General features: G+C 40.2%; 1 protein-coding gene across 1 annotated transcript in view; it reads right to left on the reverse strand.

The window, feature by feature from the left end:
* Positions 1–215: 215 nt before the first annotated feature.
* The window catches only part of WDR37 (WD repeat domain 37), a gene marked incomplete at its 3' end in the record, with an annotated part of 47,800 nt that continues 22,697 nt past the window's right edge, over positions 216–25,318 (reverse strand). Inside the window, exons 8-14 of the mRNA XM_084253979.1 lie at positions 24,762–24,806; positions 23,740–23,816; positions 20,453–20,693; positions 19,013–19,154; positions 4,818–4,952; positions 3,996–4,110; positions 216–347 (exon numbers count right to left, since the gene is read on the reverse strand). Of these exons, the coding sequence (XP_084110105.1) occupies positions 216–347; positions 3,996–4,110; positions 4,818–4,952; positions 19,013–19,154; positions 20,453–20,693; positions 23,740–23,816; positions 24,762–24,806 (887 nt within the window). The remainder of the gene's footprint in view (positions 348–3,995; positions 4,111–4,817; positions 4,953–19,012; positions 19,155–20,452; positions 20,694–23,739; positions 23,817–24,761; positions 24,807–25,318) is intronic.

Here is a 25,318-nt window from a genome sequence, read left to right on the forward strand (position 1 = left end):
GGCCAGAGGATGCCAACACATATAAGACAAAAATAAAAAACATGACCACACATTTCCCTGTACATTCATGCAAGCTTGGTACAATGTGAAAAGAACATACACAAATCACCCTTTTCAGGGTCAAAAGCTCACAAAAATGGCTGATCAGTATGAGAAAAGCCGGCACCAGTCACAAGGTCCATGGCAAACTACAAAACTAAGGAACGCTGGCGACCTCATTTTTCTTGTAACAATGCAGGGATGTTGATGTTCCAGCCAATGGCTTGCCTGTCAAAGCCGCAGGTGAACAGATTGCACATGGGGTGGTCTTCACTCCAGGCTGAGCAGCACACCATTCTTCTGTGGCCCTAGTACCAATCACACAAACAGAATTAGTGTGTTATCCCTGAAGCATGAGTGCTACAAAACTTCAGCCAAATTAACAACTATACCACTCAAAGCCACTGAATTGAAAGAAAAAAATTAACACAAGAAATGAGTCAAAGTGAGTCATAAATACTAAGCATGGAATCAGGCTTTGATGATGTGCTGGCAGAAAAGCCTCAATAAAATGAGTGAGAGAGAACACGTGATGAATTTAGTAAGACACACCAATGCACTTTATAATTCTTTTAACAAAATGAGCAAGCACAAAAGGTGCCAAGTCAGGAAAAGAGGAGGACTTGCTGAAGAGCTGCCATTTCTTCCACCTTCAGTCTCTGCATCTTTTGCAGAGCTTCCATCTGCACTATCTGGGGACAGAGCATATTGAGGGGCACCACCTCTGTGGCCTGCAGAAGCCTTACAGGAGGGCCCAGAGAAGGATTTGTCATTTTCAGTGGAAAACAAATGAAGGTTATTAATTATGATAACTGTGTGCTTTGGTTCTGGATTTGTTGGACCTTTTCTTCATAATAAGATAACAACAGCTCAAGAAATAAGGATGATTTAGTTTATCCAAGAGATGCTTAAAGAGCAGCATTTTAAGAAGTACAATTTCTTTGAAATACCACTCTTGAACTCCGCATTCTGAGTTTACTTATGGTTGTAAATAAGCTTGGGAAATCTATCCTTAATGCCTCTTTGAAATACAATTTTTTTCAAAAATGAGGAAGATCATACAGACAGAAAAAATAATGATCAATAGAAATTTTTAAATGAATAAATGAAGCTAGATGATATTTGAGAATAAATTAAATGAAATTCACTCAGAGATGTCAAATGCCATTTTAACAAATAATTGGTTCAGGTAACAAAGGAACTAGAAAAATACATTTGGTGACAAATAAAACGAGGATAAAATAAATGACCTATCAAGTAAATTCCTGTCATCTTCAGGAATTCCAGTTAAATATCAGAATGTGAGGAAAACTTACTATAAAATATTTGTGAAGTTTTTAATAAGACACACTTGATGAATATGTAGAGAGCAAGCAATGTCTTAAGATATATTCATATGTTCTAAATTAATATGAAAGCTCTAATACACTGTCATCACTGTGTTTACACACAATAAACACATTTAAGGAAAGCTGACAAACTAAGTAAAAGAAACACTCAAAGAATGACACAAAATTCCCCTCTGCAAAACATTCCCATCAACAGCGCTATCTACATATTTGAGAGAAAAACAAACAGGTCATAAGAAAGGAAGCCACACAAGGAAGGGTCACAAAAGTTCTCCTATTGTTTTTCTCTTTAATAACTTTAAAAATGAACACCACATCTATTAACTGCAATAAAATCAAGTCTCTGGACAAGAATTAATCAAAGATGATAAGCTCAAGGCCCTCACCTCACCCAGGGACAAGGGATCACCTACTTGAAGGCTCCACACCCTCTCATGAGTCAAGAAGATTAAAAGCCCTCTTAAAATAAAAGCCCTGCTTGCTTTCTATAAGTCTACATCTTACAAAGGCACTGTACCACAGAACCTTCCTTCCTGTAATTCCTGTTAACACGTCACTTATACTTTCCCAAAGTAAAACACTTTTAAACTTTTACATCATTAGCTCATTTCATTCTAGCTAGTAAGTTCAAGTAAATGATGATACTGTTTTCTCTTTTTAAAATGTGAGTTGAAAGAAGCTGGGATAATATAGCCCAGGGATTTCTATCTGAGCTTCAGTGCCTGAAAACCTTATTTATTTATCTGCTAAACGTTCAGATTGAAGGATTGAAGTCAAATGTTACTCATTAATACCACTCACTTTAGGAGGGAATAAATTCAAGCATAGTAGAGTTCTAGAATTTCAACAAGGGGAAAGTTTACAGATAATTAAGAAGTGCAATGGCTTCCAGGGAATTAGTACCTAGAATGGCTTAGAACTATTTTAAGGGAAAATATTCTCAAAGTAAAGAAATCTTACACACACATACAACATTTGTGTTTCAAAATGCAGAATTTCATGTTGTATAGCAATTTTATTTAACTCACATAAACACATTCAAAGGAACTATGTTAAAGATGCAGCTTAAGTGTTTTATCAATGATATTCAGCAGTTGCCAAGCTATAAATTTCCCCTGGACAAGCAATTTATTAGGTGATGCTCTTTTCAGTTACTCTAATTTGAAGAGTAGTTTTTCCACTACGTGTGCTAAAAGAATTAAAAGCTCAGTACATAAAGTGAAACAACACAAGAACAGCTAGCCATGAAGGGCCAGAGTGGCAGATGCAGCCCCACCTCCGGGACAGAGAATTCTTGGAAAAGTGGTCACTTTAAGGAAAAGGTACAACTATGTTGGCAGCAGATCCTCTGGTACAATTCATTTCCAAAACTATCCGGCTTCAGGTCTATAGCTTCTGAAGCCACACCTACCAAAGAGCCAGCTGCAGCTCAGTCAGGAGCTGCACAACGAGGCCTTGCACCCTGAAGGGTCTACACCAAAAGGCACTCGGGCAGCAGGGGTGGAGAACACTGGCGCATGCAGACACACTGGCGGCAGCACAGGGAACCTTGGCTTATCCACCACACAGCAGTCAGGGCACATGCAGAAGAAGCAAAGCAAGCAAAGACTATGGCAACCATGTGGTGGGGCTCAAGTGAGTACAAGTGCGCAGAAAGGGCTGCCTTGACAAGGGGTGGCACTGCAGAGATCGCAGCTACCTCCATACCCTGTGGAGGGGGGCTGAGTAGTCACCTGCTCAGACACTCAAGCCCTCAGGCTTCAAGTCACCCAAGGGACAGATCTAACAAGGGGTTCCTGGTGCCCCCAGAGATTCTGATCTAGTAAGTCTGAGCTCAATTCTTATCACAAATTCCAAGATAACTGATGGGCAGTCCAAACACCACACTCAACTAAGCCCTGACCCAACTCCTAGTCCCTGACCCAGCACATCATCTGGGCTGAACAAGGAGCAGTGACCAGCTCACAAAAAAAGCTGCATTTAAAATGAGTGTCTTCTTGTTCTGGTGATCAGCCATGGAAAGTGGTTTTCTGACTGAGGATACAGATTGGGGTTCTTTCTAAAGCACCACCACTGCTTCTGCTTGACTACATTAAATTCTTATCATTTAATATGTTTCCAGATTGTATAAATCCAATTGCAAATATCAAAGACTGCTTTCCAAGAGGGTAGCCACTAACACATTCACAAAGGAGCTCTAAAAACGTGTGAAACTGAGGAGCTAAACATTTAATTTTACTTAAGTTTAAACTTAAAACTCATGCTCAGTTCAGCTACTGGGAAACATTTTTGACTTTAGACTTTATGAACTCCAAACACAGATCAAGTATGTCCAATAAAAATCTAGCATTCAAAGATCTATTAAGAAAATAAGAATGTATATTCTCTAACATTTTATATTGATTACATGTTGAAATTACATTATTACAGATATATTTGGTTAAATAAAATACATTGTAAAAATTAATTTTTTAACGTGGATATTAGAAAACATAAAATATATAGAGGGTTCAAGCTGTATTTCTATTAGACAGTGATGATCTAGGATGTACAATCCAAGTTCTTCCCAAGGTTCTTAGTGAGTACATACATCAACAGCATGGTTACCTGTCGACTGCTGCGGGGAAGCCGCGCTAGCCTCACACCTGACATATCAAACAATCTCACTTGTCGGTTGTCATGTGGAAGGGCAATGATTTTCTGGCCTACGCATACATTGATCCTGCAAAGCGGAGATAAAAATGGGTTATAAAACAATGACAGCCTAAGTTTTTGAGCTTAAAGATTATGATGCAGTAGGATATTTCTTACTATTCACATTTTAAGGCAAAACTACAGCAAACTACAGGTAGCATCTATCCACAGAATAGAGATAAAAGCCCTATCAAGTTTGACCATGAGTGGCTCACTCTTAATCTTACAAGACTTGTGACACCAACCTGATTTTATACTCACGTTTTAGTATTTGGGGAATCCTGAACTTGCATTAAAGGATCAATAAAAAGTATTTTCCTGGGCCTCCCCGGTGGCGCACAGGTTGAGCACAGTGCTGTGAAGGTGTCTACAGCCTCCGCAGTACCAGTTCGATTCCCAGCCGGCCAGGGAGAATCCCACATGGCATGCAGACCTCTCCTGCCACGCCCACTGCTCCCCTCAGTAATGTACTTCGTCAGTCTGCCTGTTCTGCTCCCCGCACTGTCTCTGGTGAATCCTCTCACTCTCCCACGACTCTGGACTGTACCCCAGCTCTCATATAAATAAAAATAAATCTTTAAAAAAAAAAAGAAAGTATTTTCCTAAAAGTCTAAGCCACTTTTCCCAAGGTATGATAGGTTTAACCCTAAGTTTATAAGAACAAGACATTATATTACAATCAGCCCTTTCAGGTCAAGCTAAACAATCATGTGATGGGCAGTTGAGTTTCCTTACCTGTTGATGGCAGAGTCTGTACGAATAGTTGCAATGGGGGACCTCATATTTTTTAAATCCCAGACCTTCACAGTGCGGTCATCACTGCCTGAAACAACATTATCTCCAACGGTGAAGACAGCAGAGGTCACAGTACTACAAATAAAGGACATAGGATAAGAATCTCATCAATAAGCTCAGGACACAGGGGTCTCCCCTGGTGGCACAGGTGGTTGAGCGCCGCACTGTGAAGCTGTCCGTAGCCTCTGCAGTGTTGGTTTGATCCCGGCCGGCAGGCAAGGGTCACACATGGCACACCAGACCTCTCCTGTCTCGCCCGCTGCTCCCCTCAGCAGTGTATTTCATAGTCTGCCTGTTCTGTTCCCCGCTCTGTCTCTGGTGAATCCTCTCATCCTCCCGCACATCTGGTCTGTACCCTGGTTCTTATATAAATAAAATAAATAAATCTTAAAAAAAAAAAAAAAAAAAAGCTCAGGATAGACATGAGTTCTGTCCATATATTGCATAGTAAAGGCATGGTTGCAGTGACAGAGATTCTGGCAGGGAGTGGGTAGGGGATCAGAGATGAAATTTCTTCTATCCTATAATTGTTCCTCTTTGCTTAAACAATTCCTGCACTATCACAACAGCCAAGTTATGGGAACAAGTAAAGTGTCTGTGGATGGATAAATGGATATATAAAATGTGGTATATACACACACCGGATATTACTCAGCCATGAAAACGAAGGAAATCCTGCCACTTGTGACAACATGGATGAACCTTCACTTACCATCATGCTAAGTGACGTAAGTCAGAAAATGATGATGCTATATGATCTCACTGATGTAAATCTACAAAATAAAACTACTCACAGAAATACAGTAGAGTGGGGGCACCAGAGTCTTGGGGGTGTGAGGGTAATGAAGAGATACTAATCAAAGGTACAAACTTCCAGTTAAAAGATTAGAAAGCTCTGGGATCTAAAGTACAACACAGTAACTATAATTAACAATACTTCACTTCATACTGGAAATCTGCTGAGAGTAGAGATATTAAGTTTTCTCACCACACACACACACACACACACACACACACACACACTCTAATTATGTAAGGTGGCAGATATGTTAAAATTAGTTTGATTGCAGTGATCGTTTCATAACATATACATCAAGTCATCACATTATACATCTAAAATATATTCATTTTTCATGTCAATTACACCTCAATAAAGCAGGAAAAATAATTTGTTGAATAACAAGAAAGAAAAAAGAAAATGGTCTCATATATTCCTTAGACAATTTTGGCCCTAAATAACAACCTCCCAGGATAGTTAAGAGCCATATTTTTTAGAGCCCTGAAAACTAACAGCACATATTTAACATATACGACCTCATTATTTCTCACAATAATTTCAAACTATTTTTATTTCACTTAGAGTCTAACACAGGAAATAAACTCCACAGGTTCAGAAAACCCAAATCCAACCAAACCTCAGATGTACAACTGCTCTACCAGAAAATACACAAAAGTCAAAACTGCAGAGTACAAACCAGAGTAATGCTGTCAACTTCATCACTACTGGCAATGAAGGACCACTCTGTGCACGTGGGGGTGAGCATACTCCCAGTCTCTGCCCATCCACCCCCCTCAGAAATGGTCCAATGGCAGGCACCATGCTATACCCAAAGGGGCACAGAGAAAAAACCTCCTGCAGGAGGCTGTGAAGGACACAGGGAGCAGGCAAAGACAAAGCAATCCAGACAATGACCCAATGGCCCACCTGAATTCCCTATGGAAAACTGAGAACAAGGCAAATGTTACACTAGAAATGGGGTGCTGCTGAAAGGCACAGGTCACGTGGCTCTGGAAAAGCGTCACTACTGGCAGAGATTTAGAGCAAGTGCACAGAGCTTGTGATTTGTCTCTGCACTGCATTCTTCAGAAGGTTTTTGCCAAGTTAAATTTTCAGTTAACATTCTGCTAAATTAATGAAAAAAAGGCCTCCACAAAAGACCGCTAACCCTATGTTAATGAAATGCTGAAAGACATTTGGTTTTTAATAAATCACAATCCTGACAGGTATTGTGGGGCATCAAAGGGAGACTGGCAAGGAGGCGGTTGTTTTAAAGGCACCCTCAGACCTAGGTCCCGCGGGAAGCCAAGTGCCACAACCACTCACTGGAAAAGCTCAGACACTGCAAACTCCAGCCAACTCATTTATCTTGTCGCAAAGAGCAGTCGAGCATGTGCTTCCAGCTGACAGTGTGGTACCTCCTCGCCGCACACCACTGCCTGATCTGGAACATTCCGATCCCTCCGTGGGTCTCAATCAATGAAAGACTGTAGCGCTAGCACTCCTCATTAGGACTAACAGCTGTCTCCCCATCACACAGAGACACAAAACTGTTTTGCATAACAATATGCTGGAATTTCACGGCTAAGAAAAAAATATACGATGTGGAAAATGCTGCAGCAGGGTGCTCTTTTTGGCTCCACCTCAGAAAATGCTGCAAAACTCCCATTTCTTATTTTGAAGAAGTAGCTTCCTACAAAAAAAAGCACTGCATTTACCTCTGAAGACTAGAGCAGAACAATCAGCACTCCAGAAGAGGATGCAGGACAGGAGGGCTCTTCCTCAGCGTAGTGGCTGTCAGCTCTGCTCACAGAAGCCCATACTTGAAGCATCTGCGTGGGTGTCAGTGTGACTTCTTCCTTGCGCCAGCTATCACCCAGGCATACTATGTGTTCACATAAAAGTGCAAATAACACCTGTATGGACATGGCAGAGGGACCACCAAAACAGAACTCCCTCATGTAAACAGGCGACTGTGACTACACCCCATGTACAAAGTGGTCCAATGCCACATTCTTTCCCAACTATCATTTTCCACACAGTTTTTTAAAAGCTGAACTTTTGGCACATGAAACAAGTCTTCACTCTCAACAGCTTAAATAACTGACATTTGCCAATCTTGAAAAGCAGGTGCTTCTTTTGTCTTTTACAATCACATTTGCTTTTCAGAATTTAAAGAACTCACATCAGTCATATTTTAAGATCTCAGACACATTAAAGAGAAAGAGAACCAATCTCCAAATAAAACATATTCTGAATATTCCTGGAGGGCTAACTCCCCAAAATAGTAGATAGACATAAAAAACAAGTAAAAGTCAAACTTGGATCACACGTGATTTTTTTTTCAGGATTTAATTTCAACTAGTCCCTGGGGAAAAAAAGACATTACTTCACCTTACATGCAGCCAAACAGGACCTTCCCTCTCCAGGAATAACTGAGAGATTTCCAGCCTAAACTGCTGAGAGGACTGAGCCACAGAACTGTTCACTGACAACTATTTCCTGAACACCTACTGTGCACCAGGTCCTGCTTGTATGACAACATGCAGCAGAGAAGAGGCCCCCAGTATTGCTTCAATGTATATGTCCAGTGGAAGTGACCCACGTCACACAAAACATGTACTGATGTGTATATATAAAATAAGCAACAAGTGACCTCCAACTGATGCAGAAGTGGTTGCTGCTTAAGTAACTATGCTGAAGAACAACTATTTTAAAATGAAAAATTTGATTTATTCACAGAAGGACACTGAAAGAGAGAGATCAGTTGGCACCAGGAAGCATACAGACGTTCCACACTTAAGCAGGGAAGGTGACTGAAAGTCAAATTTCACTTTTTTTTAAAAAGATTTATTTATTTATTTATTTATTTATACAAGCACTGGGTATAGTCAGAAGCACAGGAGGGTGAGAGAATTCACCAGAGTCAGAGCGGGGAGCAGAACAGGCGGAAGGACCAAAGTACACTGCTGAGGGGAGCAGCGGGCGGCAGGAGAGGTCTGCGCGCCATGTGGGACCCTCGCTTGGAGGCCAGGGATCGAACCGGCGCTGCAGAGGCTGCAGGCAGCTTTGCAACCCAGCACTCAACCGCTGCACCACCAGGGAGGCCCCAAATTTCACTTTTAAAAGTTCAGAATTCATTATTATCTCAGTCCTTCAACATCCTGTACTTCCTTATTCGTTAAGAAGAGCCAGGCAGGTGAGCACCTCCTGCTTCTCTAGCACAAGATTCCCACGTGGTCCTAGGGGCCAAGGTCTGCAAGCACACAGCATCCTGTCACCTGAATGAGCCATAGCAGTTCCCTACACTAAACCCCACCCCTCTGAGGGATACACCCTGCATTGCTTGCTCCCCTTCCCACCACTACAAACCCCCACTCCCTACTGTAGCTGACCCACACATCCCCATCCTAAACAACAAATCCTCCTGACCCACCTCTCCACTCCCTGGGCAGCAGCCACCCTGCAGGTCTCACCATTCCACAGAAACGCTGCGTCCAGGCTGCCTTGAGAGTCATGGCTCATGGCCACCCACAGGACACCTGCACAGCGGGGAGCCCACCTCCCCTCCTTCTGCATCCACTTCTTCACTCAGCCTCGCAGTCCACACTTGCTCTTCCTACTCAACAGCTGTTCTGTCCCATCATCCCTGGGAAAAAGCAACTATCTGACTCATGTTGTTCTTAAATGGCAACTCAGGTCATCAAGAAGTAATGCCTCTCCCTCAGGAAACTTTCCAACCGTGTAGTAGGTATTATAGATGTTGAAATAACTCCTTCTTGTAAAAGGCACTCTTTTATATAAATATAAATTTGTATACATTGTTAATCCAAATTAAGCTCACTTTATTAAATAATTTATGCTTATTATTTAATGCCTAAAAATAAGGTTCTAAGTTAAGTTCAATAATAATGGGGCACAGGGCCTCCCCAGTAGGGCAGCAGTTGAGCGCTGGGTTGCAAAGCTGCCCACAGCCTCTGCAGGGCCGGTTCAATCCCCGGCCACCGGGCGAGGATCCCACATGGCACGCAGACCTCTCCTGCCGCCCGCTGCTCCCCTCAGCAGTGTATTTCATCAGTCTGCCTGCTCTGCGCCTCTCTGACTCTGGTGAATTCTCTCGCCCTCCCACGCTTCTGACTGTACCCAGTGCTTGTATAAATAAATCAATCTTAAAAAAAAAAAGACATCATTTCTCAAAATTTAAATAATAATAATAATAATAATAATAATAATGCAGCACAAAAGGACAGTGAGACTCTGTCAAGTGATTTACTTAGCAGAACAAGAGTATCATCTAATACATAAAGGAAGCAGAACAGCAACAGATACACCTATGATGCTGCCTGGTCGAATACCAGCTCTTAGCTCTGTGTTCTCTAGATGAAGTACTAGCTCTCATTGCTATGTTCTCCGGATGAAGTACTAGTGCCCAGTGCTGTATTTCCTGAATGAAGTACTAAGACTTAGTTCTGGGATGTCTTACTTATCTTTCCAAGAAGATCAATTCTACTTAAGCACACAGACCCTCTTACAATCGTCTGCTTTCAAGTGTCCTAGTCACATATACTCCTCAAATGTATGTTCTTGACTAACTGTGGAACATGTCTTCTCAGAATATGTCAACAGAAGAAAATTCCTGCAATCCATGCACGCATATCTTTTCTTTATAGGAATTGCTCTTAGGGTTTTCATTTAGGGTTAATGTTATATTACTGCAGTTAGAAATGTTAGGAGTACATGAGAAGAGGATATGATGATAGAAAGAGAGACATCAGCACAAAACCAAGCAAATGGTACCTGGCACAGAGACACAGAAATCAGTGCACACAGTGTGAAGGGCTGAGTGTGTGAGCAACAACATGCTGAATGTTGCTGCAAGCATCACCGTTCCCTCTCATTTCTCTCTCCATCTCTCTCTCCCCCTCCCTCCCTCTCTTGGTAGCTAACGTCTTAATTTACAAAGTTTTGCTCTTGGAGAATTCTGGAGAAAACACTGTGTGGAACATCTTGCCCCCGAGGCTGGCAGGAAATGAGCTGTTCTTCTGCATTGTCAGCAGCTCTGAACCCTGCAACTCCAGCACCAAGATGAGTGGGGCCACAGCTGAGTGGGAGCAGGTGCAGGTGCCAATCAGGTGAGCCAGGCCCACCTGCGCTCAGTATGTGCAGGGACCAGACACACCAACATGATCAACACCATCTTTCCAAACAGCCCAACTTCTGGCAGCCGCTCTCGTACCCACTCTGCTCCTTGGATAGCATCACTCCATGGTCTCTGCCAACAACTGGAACCTGGTCCAGACACATCACTTATCTGTCTTAACAAATGAGTAACTGTGCATTTAACATCTTGAATTAGGAAATTCTTAGTCTTGGTTAATACTCTCACAATTCTTGGGTAGATCATCTCAATGTCAAGTACTCTGATAGATAGCAACAAAGCTGACTAGTATGACTTAAAGGCACTCATTTTCTGCAAGTCTTTTTCTTAATTAGTTGTTGAACAGCCATCTCAAATGAAAAATTTTAAAGCCCAGAGTGGGGAAATGTTAAATCTCTTCTTAAAAAAAAAACTATACTCTGAATTGGAAACCAATCTAAAATATATCAACAGGAGATTGGTTAAGTGAATTATGTGCACCCAATCTACAGGTTAGAAGCAGAGAGAGATGGCTCAGTAGGTGCTGACGCATTAAGATCTAGACCTCTCAACCAAAGACAATGATTCTTGCAAGATGACCTCATTTACAGAAAAACACAACTAGTTTAAGAATGCAAGCGTGCAAATGCATACTTCTAGCAGCTTAAACTGCACACTGTTTATCAAATGCAATTGCTCATTTCCATGGTAAGACAAACATCCACTAATTAACACAAAATTAATCTGCCACAGATTCATTTCACAATGAAGTTGTGAAATGGGGTACTACATTGGGAGTTTTCACTGTTAATCCAGGAGGCCTTAGTGACCCTTAGTCTTGGCTTTATTATAACCATTGATATCAACCAACAATTGCCAAGAAATAGGTCTCTTCTAATTACTATCCATCTAACTAAAAAGAGGTAGAATCAGATTTCCAAGCATCTGGAATATAAACTTGAGAGGGAGTTTTAGGCTCAAAAGCATAAGCATACAGTCTCAAAGCCACTGTAATCTTACAAATCCTTTATAGTTCCAGCCGTAATTTCCAGGCTGAGGCACTTCTGGAATTGTCATGCCAGTCCCTAAAAGACACCACACAATAGAGTATCTGTCTCTCCTCCTCAGATCACCGAGAATAACATACTTACAAACCAAGTGCAGTCTACCAAAATCTCAGCCTCCAAGGCAGTTTGCTGACAGACTGCTGCCCATCCCACATGACCTACACATAAGCCAAGCCACTGACCAGGCACATAATACAAGACAGTCAAACTCAACCACCACCCAGTTAGAAATATCATTCTGTAAAAACATTTTTTCCTTCTAAAAGCATAAAGAGAACCCTTAAATCCATAATGAAATGCAAAGCTATATTCGCCCTTGTAAGTTTATGATGCAGAATGTAATATTTAGTATATCTTTAGTATATCCTTCCTGGGTATTTGGTAATAAAAGCATATAAAAGTGTCACAACTATACAGCAATCATAATTTTTAAACTGATTTTCTTAAATTTTGTTTTGTTGGATGTGCTGACCTATTTTCTTTAGAAGAAAGTGCTAAAGTTCAAATATGGGGGTGAATTTACATTCATATGGAAAGAATAAAGTGAAAACAGAAAGAAAAAACTTTGCATTCTCTGATATTTTATCTGTGCTGAGCTCATTTCACTTTTTTTTCAGTGCCAGAGTTTATTCACACTTATAAATACAGTCAGCCGGGTGTAGACCCGAGTCATTGGCCACCCACAGGGAAGCTTAATGACCAGTGACTGCCTAGACTGTTAGTCCCTTTTTATAGCAACTGAAACAAAAGGAAAATGGGGTGAGGGGGGCTCTACCAAGTTCCACAGGGAAGACAGATGGGAAGCAAAATCTAGGTCCTTCTGCTAGTGAACAATCTAAAAGGGAATCTCTCACTTCCTTTCAAAGGCAGTTAGTGAATTTAACGTGCAGAAATGTGCCTGGGTCCACAGCTCATTGTTGTGGGTCTAGCTAAAATGAGCTGCAAGCTATGCACAATGAGTACAGGGACCACAGTGAGAGGCAGCAGAATGTCTGATCTGACCAGACTTCTGAAATAGTCAGCTCAGTCTACCAAATTAAACCATCAGGTGAAAAACACATGTATATATAAAAGTATAGGTCATTTCAGATGAAAAGCACTAGATTTCAGTTCCAACTCTTGATGAGGAAATATATATATATTAATAGAAATACATGAGAAATAAAGTGCCAATGTTCGAAATGCCTGTGACATTCCAAAATTTTCCAATTAAACGCATCTATTGTTTTTAAGAGTACACAGTACAATTTGTATTTTAGTTATTACAAAAACAATTTATTATATAATCTAAAATTACTTTTCATATACGTTGATACACCTTGAAATCACTAACAACCAGTCAAATAATAACAATCACAGAATTATACCAGGCAAAGCCCACTACGGCAAAATTCCTATTTAATTGGAGATCTCATTATACAGAGTGAAAATAAACATAACACATCAAATTAAAAAAGGCTTATTTGTCCTTTCTAAAAATTTGCAATGAAAGCCTTACACAGAGCTTATGTCGAGCAGTTCTCTGGCTATCTAACAATAGCAATGCAGCCCAGGTTGCAAAGGGACCCATAGGGCTACAGATTTTTACCTTACACGAAAGCATTACAATGCAAACTCTACTTTTTCAAAAAGGTATAGAATCCATGTGAAAGTATAATGATGACAGTGAGGAAAAAAAAGGGGGGTGAGGGGAGGGAATACCACATCTCCCACTTCCTAGAGAAACTGAATTATAAAAGTAGGCAATAATATTGAAGCCTGTACAGCTACATCTTGCCTCAAGAAAACCCAATTACAGGATCCAAATTAATTGGACAGTGAAATAAACTACTCACATTATAAAAGACACTGAATTCTAGCATGCTTTACTAAAGAATTTGTGCTGGGTTTGATTAATGAAACCTTGCCCTAAGATAAAAGTTTTCTAGGATATTCCATATCACATAAATATGAAGTATATGATTACATACATTTAAGAAATATTGCCTCTGTTTAAGCAATGATCCACTAAAATAAGTTTACATACAATTCTTCAGGGCAACAACACCAAGATGTAAAGCACAGCGAAGTTCTTCAGAACTACATGTCTGAATTTGCTCTGCTTTTAATGGTCAGAAAAGAAATGGGTACAAGGACTCCAGGGAATCACCCTGGAACTCCAGGGGGTACCTGCCAGCTTAGGAAGCAGTGCTGCAGGCACAGAAGCCAGTTCCTAAGAGAACATTTCAACTCCCCCCCATAAGTGCAGGCACCATGCCAGCTAGCTGGGAATGGAGCTGGCCCACCAGTCTCAGGTCACTGAGCAGCCCTGGGTCAGGAGTAGAAACAGACAGGAGCACAGCTGCAGGGCATGAACACTTGAAGGAGAACCTCTGCACCAGGTTCACAGAAACGGGTTTGAGGGGAGAAGAAAAGTAATCCTCTGTGAGGAATTAGAACATATCATACGATCAGCTACTCCTTTGCTCTTAATAGCAAAGCAGGTGCTCAGGTTTGGTTTTAATAAAAGCATCCTTGCCTTTGAGTGGGTCCACATTTATACCCATTTGCAAAGGTGATATATTCTGTTGGTTTTGTCATTTGGACTTGAACTTACAAAGCTCATACCAGAGACAAAAAGCAACAGCTCTGATTAAGAAAAGTCAATCTAGTGCCACCCTCTGAAGCCTCTCACTTCCCGATTTTCCTAACGAGGTATTTTTAAAGAAATACCTGAGGTAACACAAAAAAGAATGTGTTATATGGGATGAAGCAGCCTGCAGCCCCACCTGCTGACCATGGAGTGTGGGTCTCACCAAGCAGGGGAGCAACAGACACAGTGAAGGAATCTGGAGTCAGACCCACCAATTCCCAAAGGATTAAGAAAAGTTAACCCTTTATCTAATGCATACCTAAGGAAATTAGTGCCAAAAAGATAACTTTCTGAAACATATTTCTCTATATACAAATCAACAAAATATGCTGGCTCATACTTATACAATTGAGAAAAGAGAAAATGAAAATAATTTGATTTATATTCTGCTTTCTTTCAAAAGTTCACTTTTTCTCACAGTTACAGAGAAAGTGTCACTGGACAAGGCAACCTGGGGGTCCTCAGTCTGTTCCCCCAAAAAAAGCAATGAGTCAAGAAAATTTATGGCAGCAGGTGTCTCGTCCAAAGTCATCAGGTTTTTTTTTCTTTTTTTTTAACTTCTTATTTACCAGCCTGTGGGAATAGTAAAATTCTTGCAAAATGTTGTCCTTGATTCCTATCTTGTCTCTGTTCTGAGGCCCTGTCTATTTCAAAAGCAAGCATATAACCTATCTTAGGAGATCCAAAAAGGAGACACGACTCCAAGTCCACTTTAAGCCACTTCTGATCCCACCAGAAAAAAACCTAAGAAACTGTATCACAGACCCACATTACCAAATAAGAATCCCTTTATAACTATAGTTCTCAAAAGTATGTCTCCAATAAACAAACATTTCATGCATTCACCAGTTTTAAAAAGATACCATAAATATTTTAAACGACATCAATATTCCCTATATTTCACAATCATAGGGAGATAGATGACCACAAATTGTTGTTAAAACACCTTTCAAAGCTAAACATGAACTTCCATCAATTCCCAGTAATGTAAATATATTCCTGGCTATTTTTGCACAAAACAAAAATATAATATTTCAGATAAATCAAATAAGGCAAAATATAGTATGTGACTAAACGTTCCTTAAATAAAATTTAGACACTACTCCAGAAGAACACTTAAATTCACCTCAAACCAGGTAAACTTCAGGAAACAAACTCATCTCTTGTACCTCAGTTTACCTTTCAGAACCTGGATGGACTGTGAGGATGGAACTAGTTGAGTATATCTTCACTCCTCACTGTGCTTGTCTCACACCACAGACTTAATACAAGCAGCTGCTACAATTCAAGTCTGCCCCTTCCAGACACTGGCCAAGAGCCAGTCCTCCCTGGATGTCCGCAGGCCTTTTACCTTCCATCCAAGCTGCATACAAAGTTTAAGTCCCAGTTACATTCTTTCTCCTAGAGGCACATCACAAGTACAGATGCCCTGCTCTCTAGGCACAAAACTCCCTTCTGAACCTAATCCTCACATCTCTGATGAGATTTTGCTCATCCAGTAATTATGGAGCAGAGCCAGTTTAGTGAGCAGACTAGGCTGCTCCAGTCCAGTGTAAGTTGGGAAGACTATTGTGCCAGAGGCAGTGAGTCCTTTAGTACTGGAGGGTAAAGTCAAATAGGGGAAGCCCACAGGAAGCACTCAGCAGTCAAATCTATAAACAACAGCATCCGTGAAAGTTAATGACAACAAAGTGAAAAAGTCCTTAAGTCTGTACTAATTCTGAACTATATTAATGAAGAAAATCCCAACCAATGAACTGATTCTAGCAAGTCGCTGACCACGTCAGACCTACTGAATGAAAGGTATCTAGGGAACAAGATTTTCACCTGTCTCAAAGTGTTCCTTCACTTGTTTCAAAGTGCAGCTTATATCTTGCAACAGGGAAGCCTGGAGACAACAACTGGGGGCCAGTTCAGCACCCCCAATGGTGGGATGCAATGTATACCACAGGGGCTGTGAAGGACTTCTGGCAAAAAGGAAACTACAAGAAAAAACGCAGAGTATGGGGTATTCGGAAAAAAACTGTCTTGGATTCTTCACAAAAAAACTGAACATCGCGAAAAATAACAAAAAAATGGGTGGAGGACTATCCTAGATTAAAAGACAGGAAGAACACAGAATCTAAATGCAGTGAATGAATTCTGATTAAATCCTAAACAAAAGACCCAAAGACACTTTGAGGGACAACAGGGATAACAATGAATATAGGTTGGGTATTAGACATTACAGAATCCTTCATTCAAGTGCTTAGGCGATAATGGTACCGGAGTTAGCAGAGGGTAGGGAAACAAACAGGAAGAAAGGTGTGGGGCTCCCGGGTTTGCAGTGTTTGTTTGGGCTCCACTCAGTTCCCGCTGCCCTGTGCTTAAATAACACTGCACTGCACAAATTACTGACTTCAGGATTTTCTGTAATGGGGCCTTGTTATGGAAAGAAAATGCCTCCCTTGAGTCAAGATAAAATCATTCCACATACTGAAGCTCTCAGAGCCAGTCATACACTAAGATCCCACTGTGTGCTGCTATTTACTGCTCACTGCAAACAGCTCAGCAAGCCTCAAACGACACCAACTTTTTTCCCCAACTCAATGTCTTAGAAAACTGTGCCCTAGTTTTAGATACTGCACCAAAGTTACTGGCCAGTTTGAGGATGCAGATGTTGACTAGAGAAAATGACTTACGCTGCTTTCAGGCTCTGCTCTTAACTATAGGAAAGAACTTGGTGCCTCTTCCTCTTGGAGTGAGTATTGATGGAAGACTGCTCCATCATCCAAAACTCACCTGAACCAGTTCTTTCTTGAGACAGACTATATTGAGACAAGTTGTCACCAGCAGAAGAAATTATGACCTTTATTAACAAAGGTGAATTAACCAAGAGCACACTTGTTTATCCTAAAATTTTCTGTCTAGGTATTCTCTAAATGAGCTTATAACTCGTGCCTTCATTACCTGCATCTTCTGTAACCAGCAGGCCTAGATGGTGAAAATGCATAATAGTTCAGGGGTATAGGGAAATTGGAGAGAGGCTGAATCTAAGTTATACCTATTTAGGGCCTAATGATACCTTTAGAGACCTCAAGAGAAATCTTAGCCTCTCTTCATTTTCCACAGGGGCAAGGATCTTTTTACTAGCTTAGGATCCAGATTAATCCATTCAGGTATCTCCAGGCAGCCTCTTCAGAAACATCCCAGCCACATATACTAGCATTAATACAAGTGCTTCTTACTAGCTTTTGCTGCTTTCACCATGCGTCCTCAGTCTATTCTAACATCTTAAGTTATATCCTTTAATTTCCAACCTCTTAGGTCAGTTTCTTTAATAGGACAATGAAATTGGGATGAAGTCCTCCCTTCAAGTACTTCAGATGATAATTGTTTTGTCTTTGTAATAGCTTAATAAATCTAGGTTTTCTATTTTTAAAAAAATTGTCCTAGTTTTCAAAAAAATAAAGAACAGAACGTTTTACTAATTTTGAACATTAAATCTAAAATGTAGGATAAATGTCAAACACATAAAACTGCGTGGTGCCTCTTCCTCTGTGGAGTATTGATGGAAGACTTCTCCATCATCTAAAACTCACCTGAACCAGTTCTACTGCATGCTAGGAGGCAAAAGTATTCACTCATTAAAGTGTGTGTGAGCACTACCACATGCAAGTGCCTTTCTGGGCATTCAAGAGAAAGCAGTGTGTGGGGACTGTATGTCACAGTAGCAGAGGTCAGAACATGAAGAAAGTACAACTGGACAGAAGCCCTGCTCACAGGCTAGAGGGGCACAGTGGGAGAGGGGGAGGTCTGTGGCATGAGCAGGTGGTACGAGAGTCATAGCACTTATTAAGAAGGATCAGGCTGGGAGAACACGTTCATGGAAAGAAACAGATTTTTTTTTTTTTTTTTTTTTTTTTTTTTTTTGTGGGACCCTCGCTGGCGGCCGGGGAACGAACCGGTGCTGCAGAGGCTGCCGGCAACCTCGCAGCCCAGCGCTCAACCGCTGAGCCACCAGGGGAGGCCCAAGAAACAGATTTTTGTTAGACAAAGTTACGCCTGAGCTCTCCAACAGCCAGGCAGGCAGAAGGGGACATTACATTTAGAGGATCGGGGTGTGTCTGTCTCTTCTCCTGGAACAGACTCTGCAAACAACATCAAAACTAGACGAAAACAATCCCAGTGAGATTATTTGTGAGTGGCTGTGAATAGCTCCATTCTAATCCTCTGTAAAGATGAGGCTCATGCCACCAACCCTGGACTATTTCTTAATTGTTCTCTGACCCTCTCTATCCCACTGCCCTACACTAACCCAATCCAATTTCTTGAGAAATCATCAAGGACTTCCTCTTAATTTCCTAAATTCTTTGAATTCTCCAAGATAGAGGTAAATGTTCAGAAAAAGAATGGCCATGATGAAAGATAGTGGAATTAGAAATTAATACTGAAAATTAAGATAAGAATTTTTAATACCAACCCACAGAACTTTTTTTCATGAACAGTGAAAAAAAAAATCTCTAAACAACTGCAACTCACTCTGTGTGGCCCTGGAAAACATTCACGGAGTGGATGGAGGGGTCCCTGAAATCCCAAAGACGGAAAGTTGTGTCTCGGGAGGAGGTCACCACCAGCCTCTGAGTGGGGTGTGTGCAACAGTGTGTCAGCTCCTGGTCATGGCCTACAATGCAAGAGAACAAAAATGCAAGATCACCCAGCTGCAGATATACGGTCACATACAATTTTTTAAACTGTATTGTCTTTTTATCGAGGTAACAATGGTATACAACACTATACAGACACAGAGGTACCACTTCAACAGTAAAACTTCTCAATAAACAGAAGAGTCAAAAAACAGTCTTTATGGGCTCCACTGCTAATATCCACTGTAAAAATAAACCTACAGAATCACTTAATAATAGCATATGGGGGTCACAGTGGGGCTCATTTTTACTCAGAAGAAAGAAGTCCTTTCCTTCATGCATTTAAAGGGAACAGGAAAATGTGAGCGCAACCACTTTAAGACCTAACAGTTTGGAAGTCACACAAATCCCTTTAACAAATTAATTTTCATCTCTTCACTTTCAGAATAGCTTCTGATTACATAACATGTAAAATACAATCTTTAATACTCAATGAGGAAATGTATTTACTGACAAATTTGCAAAAACACCTATGGTGGGTAAATTGCTAAGATGGCTCAGAGACCCCTATCTCTTGTATACAACCTCTATGATGCTTTCCTTTGAGTTTGGGCAGAACCTGCCAATGTGATAACCTATCACTGTGGTAAATCATGATACATTTTAAGGTAAAATGGATTTTGCAATGTATTTAAGGTTCGTAAATCAGGTAACACTGGGTTAATAAAAGGAAGACTGTTCTGGGTGCACCTGATAATTAGGCGGACCCTTTAAAAGAATCCAGCAGACACACTTCTGCTGGCCTGGAAGAAAGCAAACAGCCAGGTGGTGAAGGCCTTTACAGGGAGCCACTAGGACAGCCTCTGGATGCTAACAGATATCCCTGCTAATAGCTAACAAGAAAGCCATGAGGAAATGACTCCTTCCAACAACAGTAAGTAAAAGGCTCCAAAACTTCAGATGAGCTCACAGGTCCAGACAACACTTTCACTTGACCTGATGACCCAGAGCAGAGAGCCACCAAGCATTCCCAAGGAATTCCTAATCCAGGGAAACCAGGAAGTTATAAATTCATATTATTTTAAGATATTAAGTTTGTGAAATTTTGTTACAAAGTAACAGAAATACACCAACCATATTTCAAATATCTAGATACTACGTGCTACAATTAAATAAGATAATTTAATTACCAACAATTAGAAAGGATTTCTGAAAATTATAACCTGAAAGCCAAGATAACTAAAAACAAATCTGGACAAGAAATAATTTGCAAGATAAGATACAAATACATGATTATAAATGCAAAGTACCCAACTGGAAACAAACTTGACAGTACCTGTCAGAGAGTGAACAAGCTCTGATGTCTCCACATCATACAGATTCGCTGTTCTGTCCCATGAGGCTGTCACGGCCTGCTTCCCCCCAACCAGCCAGTCAGCTGCTATGACCACTCCCTGGTGGCTCTTAAGAGATGTCAGCGGCACCCGAATGGTAGGACAGTCACTGGACACATCGCCATCTACGTCAGGCTCATCTTTATCAGAACACTCTACTTCATCCTCGCCACAGATCTGCTGCTGAAGGTAAAAGCAGAGAAATTCTCTGGGAATCTTATGTCTTTTCTAACACAGCTACATGATCAGACCTTTGTTATTCTAGGACTTAGTCATCGTTATAACCAATACCAGCATTGTATCTGATGCTGGATACATGTTTATCATTTTCATGAGTATCCACTAAAATCCAGGACCAAATATAAGAAGTAAAAGATGAAGGCCACTGATATCAACCAAGGTATAGTAGTCTATTTCTACCAGCCAAAATGGCAAATGAGTTTTTTTTTTTGAGTTTTTGCCATTTATCAGTAGAAATGTAATTAAATTAAACCAATATAGTGGAAAGTCAGTAATTTATCACACTAAAAAACAGAATTCTCAGGAGCCTTTTAAAATATACTTAGAATTCTATAGCTATAAGTTTGCTTTATTTTGCTATAATATTGCTTCAATTTTTATCAAACACCAAGGATAAAACAAGAACATAATAGTCAACCTAGGCTTTAGCTCTTTAAGAAAATGTTTTATCATTCAACAAATACTTATCAGGGCCTTACCCAGAGCCAGGCCCTAGACATACAGCAGAGAAGGGAGAAGATGACCTATCTCTAACATACACAATTAAACTGTGTAGAGGCCATGTGATGAGAGCACTGGAATCAGAGACCAGCAAAGTCCTGCCTCACAGATCTTACAGACTAGCAAGACAGGTCACACACATACTATGCTACATGGAGACACAGACACAAATGGCAAAATAGGGAATTTGGCATTTGTATATAAAACACGGTATAGGAATATGTGTCATGTATACATAGTATAAAACTATAGATGACATAAGAGAAGGATATGTATTATATGTATACACATAATATAGGGGTGTGTGTCACATGTACACATATATTAAAGGGAGACATGTTAGGCCGTAGTAAGCAGGATGAGGGGTTGGATAGTTATGTGGGCCACTCTTTTTTACAAAATTATCAGGTGAACAGTCTGTGCTAAAGTAAATTTGAGCTGCTACATGAAGCAAACAAGAGAACAGGTATACAACTATTTAGGGAACAGCATTCCCAGCAGAAGGAACAGCATGTGCAAAGGCCCCAAGATCTACACAAAGAGCAAGGCTGCAGGAGTAGAAGTGGTAGAGGTAATTTCATGTGAGTAGTTCATGTAAAACATGACAAACCATGGACATTGAATTTCATTCTCTGTGTAATGGAGAACAGTTTTGAGCATGGAAGCGAATATGTAAATTACCTAAGGATCACAGTGCTGTATGAACATAACAAAAAGGGAAAAAACCGAAGTGTATGTAAATGAGCGGACGAATATCCCCCCAAAATTTGTATGCTGAATATTCAGAAACAGTATGTAAAAGTGTGAGTTAAAACTTAGGATTAGAACTGCTAAGAAAAGCTGAGTTAAGACTGGCAGCAGGGCTGAAGAAATTAAGTTGTTTTCACTTGGAGAGTATCATTTACACTGGGAATGCAATCACAAAGGATGTGTTCATGCTCTACTAGGAACGAAACAGAAACACTCACCCCCCCACCCCATGGCAGTGTTCCTGCAGGGCCCAGTAATCATGTGATTCAGTGCACCTTGAGCCCAGAGGCGTTCCCCTTTGAGCCTAGGTTATGAGGCAGTTACTACCAAGTATGAAAAGTCCTTGTGTCCAATGCAAGCAAAATTACAAAAAGAAAATAAAATCAATTTAAAACTCTAAGTAAATTATTAAGTATTTTTCATGTAAGAACTATGCATGATTTTTCCCTGTGACAAACTGTTATTTTATTTGAAAAAAATATCGAGGTTATCTCATTTTCTGAACTTTCTGAACATAATCCTCACCCTCATCTCTCTGCCCTGTCCCCCACCAGCATTCACTGCTTCTTCAATAAATGTATGCTAAATATGGCACAAATTCATATACAGCAGTATATCAATTAAAAAGGAACTAAAGCCCTCTTAGCTAAAGAAAATTCATTCTTACCCATCACTGGAATTTATTAAATGTTTAACCCATCTCCAAATAGCACAATGTTTAAAATGTTTTTAAGAGAGAAAAGTAAAAGAATATTCAAAGTCAGAAATATCAAAACTAGAAGATTACCTTTATCCCTCCAACTATTACAGAAAAATCACAAACATAAACCTAACTTTTGCTTAGCTACATAAAAGCAAGGAACGCTCTCTGGGTTGTCATTTCTCCCTGCTTGAGCAGCGCAGGAAAGGGTTAATCATTTGTGACTACTATACAGCAGAGAGCTGCCCTGGACAAAAACTAGGAAGATCCTTTCTCTCAAATGGATAATATTCCTGGTTCTGAACACAGGGTGTTGGGCCAAAATGATGCAACTGTATTCAATAAGACAAGACAACAGTAATTGAAGGGTTTTTGGTCTAAATACATTGATTCAGTGTTCTTAACATAAAACCTCTTTTGTTACCTATGTTAAAGCTTTTCCCACATAAAAATGCCATGCATGCCGCTGAATTACATGGCATATCTTACATGAAAGATAAACAAGGTGTCTAACATCAAATACATAAAATATTAAGAAGTATAATCTAATCATAAAAGAGGAAAAAAATGGTAAATTTTCAATACTCGTGGAAACAAAGGAAAAAGCAAATATATGCATATATAAATAAAGGTACTTCTTAGACACTGTCACAGTCTCTTTGGGCTACCAGAAGAAAACACTAAGACTGGGTGGCCATGGTCAAGGTGCAGGCAGATTTGGATTCTGGTGAGGACTCTCTTCCTGGCTTGCACACAGCTACCTTCTCCTTATGTCCTTACATGGCCTTTCCTAGTGCCTGCGGGGAGACACACACAAGAGAGCTCTCTGGTGTCTCTTCTTGACCTGGACCCTTTAGAGGCCCCATCTCCAAGTAGAGTCACACTAGGGGGTGAGGGCTTCAATATATGAATTTGGGGTGGACACAAACATTCAGTCCATAACAGATATTATAAATTTATCCTAAAATTTGCAAACATCCAGAACCCTACCAACATACCCCATGTCGCGTTTTCAGGGTAAGTAAATGTGCTGCTTACACTAGTGTCAGCAATGGGCTGAGGTGTCGGCAGTTGAACCACATATCTCCAAATGTGAGCAGTCTGGTCTCCCGAAGCTGAATAGAGAAATAGGGGGGAAATTATCCAAAGAGCACACCATGTGTAAAAATGCTTCTTGCTAGGCTCTGGCTAAGCAACGTCAATCAGACTTTTGTAATTTAGTGTTCATTTAGTGAGATGAATCTATTTTCCTTAAAGAACTATTTCTGAAACTATATAACACTACTGAGAATAGAGTAGATGTACAAAAGTAAGAGAATGACCACTTATAAAAACAGCCCCTTTCATTTTAGAATATTAAGTAGTGATAATTCAAAAAAAATTTACAAATAAAATTTCCCTCCATAATCTGAGTGAAACCCAATTATATAATAACTTATGACTACAGTAGGTTCTGAGGTATATCACTTGAGTAACACAAAAATGTACGTTTTCATCCACACAAACCTCAATGACCAGGTGTTAGGCAATTTAATAGGAAAATATTCAGTACAGTTTAACAAAGATGTTCTCAAAGCCACTGTATAAAATTAAGATAAGTCAAGTAAATACAGGTTAGGCAAACAGTCTAGACAGGAGCAAACATGCTGGCTCTGCAGATGGCCACGATCCAGGACTGCTATCCTTCTCATGTCTATATTTTGGGCACAAACAGGGTTGGGAACTTGGCAGAATCAAAAGGGCTTCAGAGAACCAAGTTACAGTATATGGAGAACTGTCACAGTGCAAGCAGGGAAAGAGGCAATAATGAAGAGTTTCACAAAAAGACTTCAAGAAGAACAAGAATCCATTTTAATCTCACAATAAAGTCAAGTTCATCTAAGTGGCAATTCACTGTTGATTAGTAATATATTTTTCTTTATTCATTTCTCACTTAAGCCATAAAATGTTTACCATGACTGTCCAACTTTTGTAAAAGGCTACTGATGCTACTGATAAGGAAACATTAGTTGTTTTAAGATTATCAATAATTTTGCTCAATAATGGAAAAGTCAACATACCAGTGAGAGCCAACTGCTCTGATGGATGAAATTTTATAGAATTTACTGCAAAATAAAAATATTACAAAAACAGGTTTATAAAAACAAGAAATTATATCAACATTATTATAGATACAGCATGTACTGTAAATTTTAAAACTGTAAGTCAGTGATTTTTTGGTCACAACACTGCCCACACAGGGGTATAACTGAAAGGGTGGAGAGAGCTGCTACATTCCCTTCAGGTGTGCACCCCAGAAACATACGGCACCTTCACTAGCCATGAATACAGCCAAAGTACTGCTATATCTCCAAAATGGCACATAACTTTTGATAAGTAATGCACATTCATATTTCATGTCCAACAGTGTCACGTGTAGTCTTCTAGACAGTGTCAAATAACATGTAGACAACTCCTATTTGCATGCGATTGGAAAACTGAGCTTTTCCCATTAAGAAGCTCATATAGCTAGAAGCACACATTTGCTTCTTCGGCTGTGGGAATACACAAATGTCCTTCCTGACAGCCACATAAGCACACCTTCCCAGCAGGAACTACAGTCAAGTTTATAACACAA

This window comes from Talpa europaea (assembly GCF_964194135.1).
Source record: "Talpa europaea genome assembly, chromosome: 14".
Lineage (NCBI taxonomy): Eukaryota > Metazoa > Chordata > Mammalia > Eulipotyphla > Talpidae > Talpa > Talpa europaea.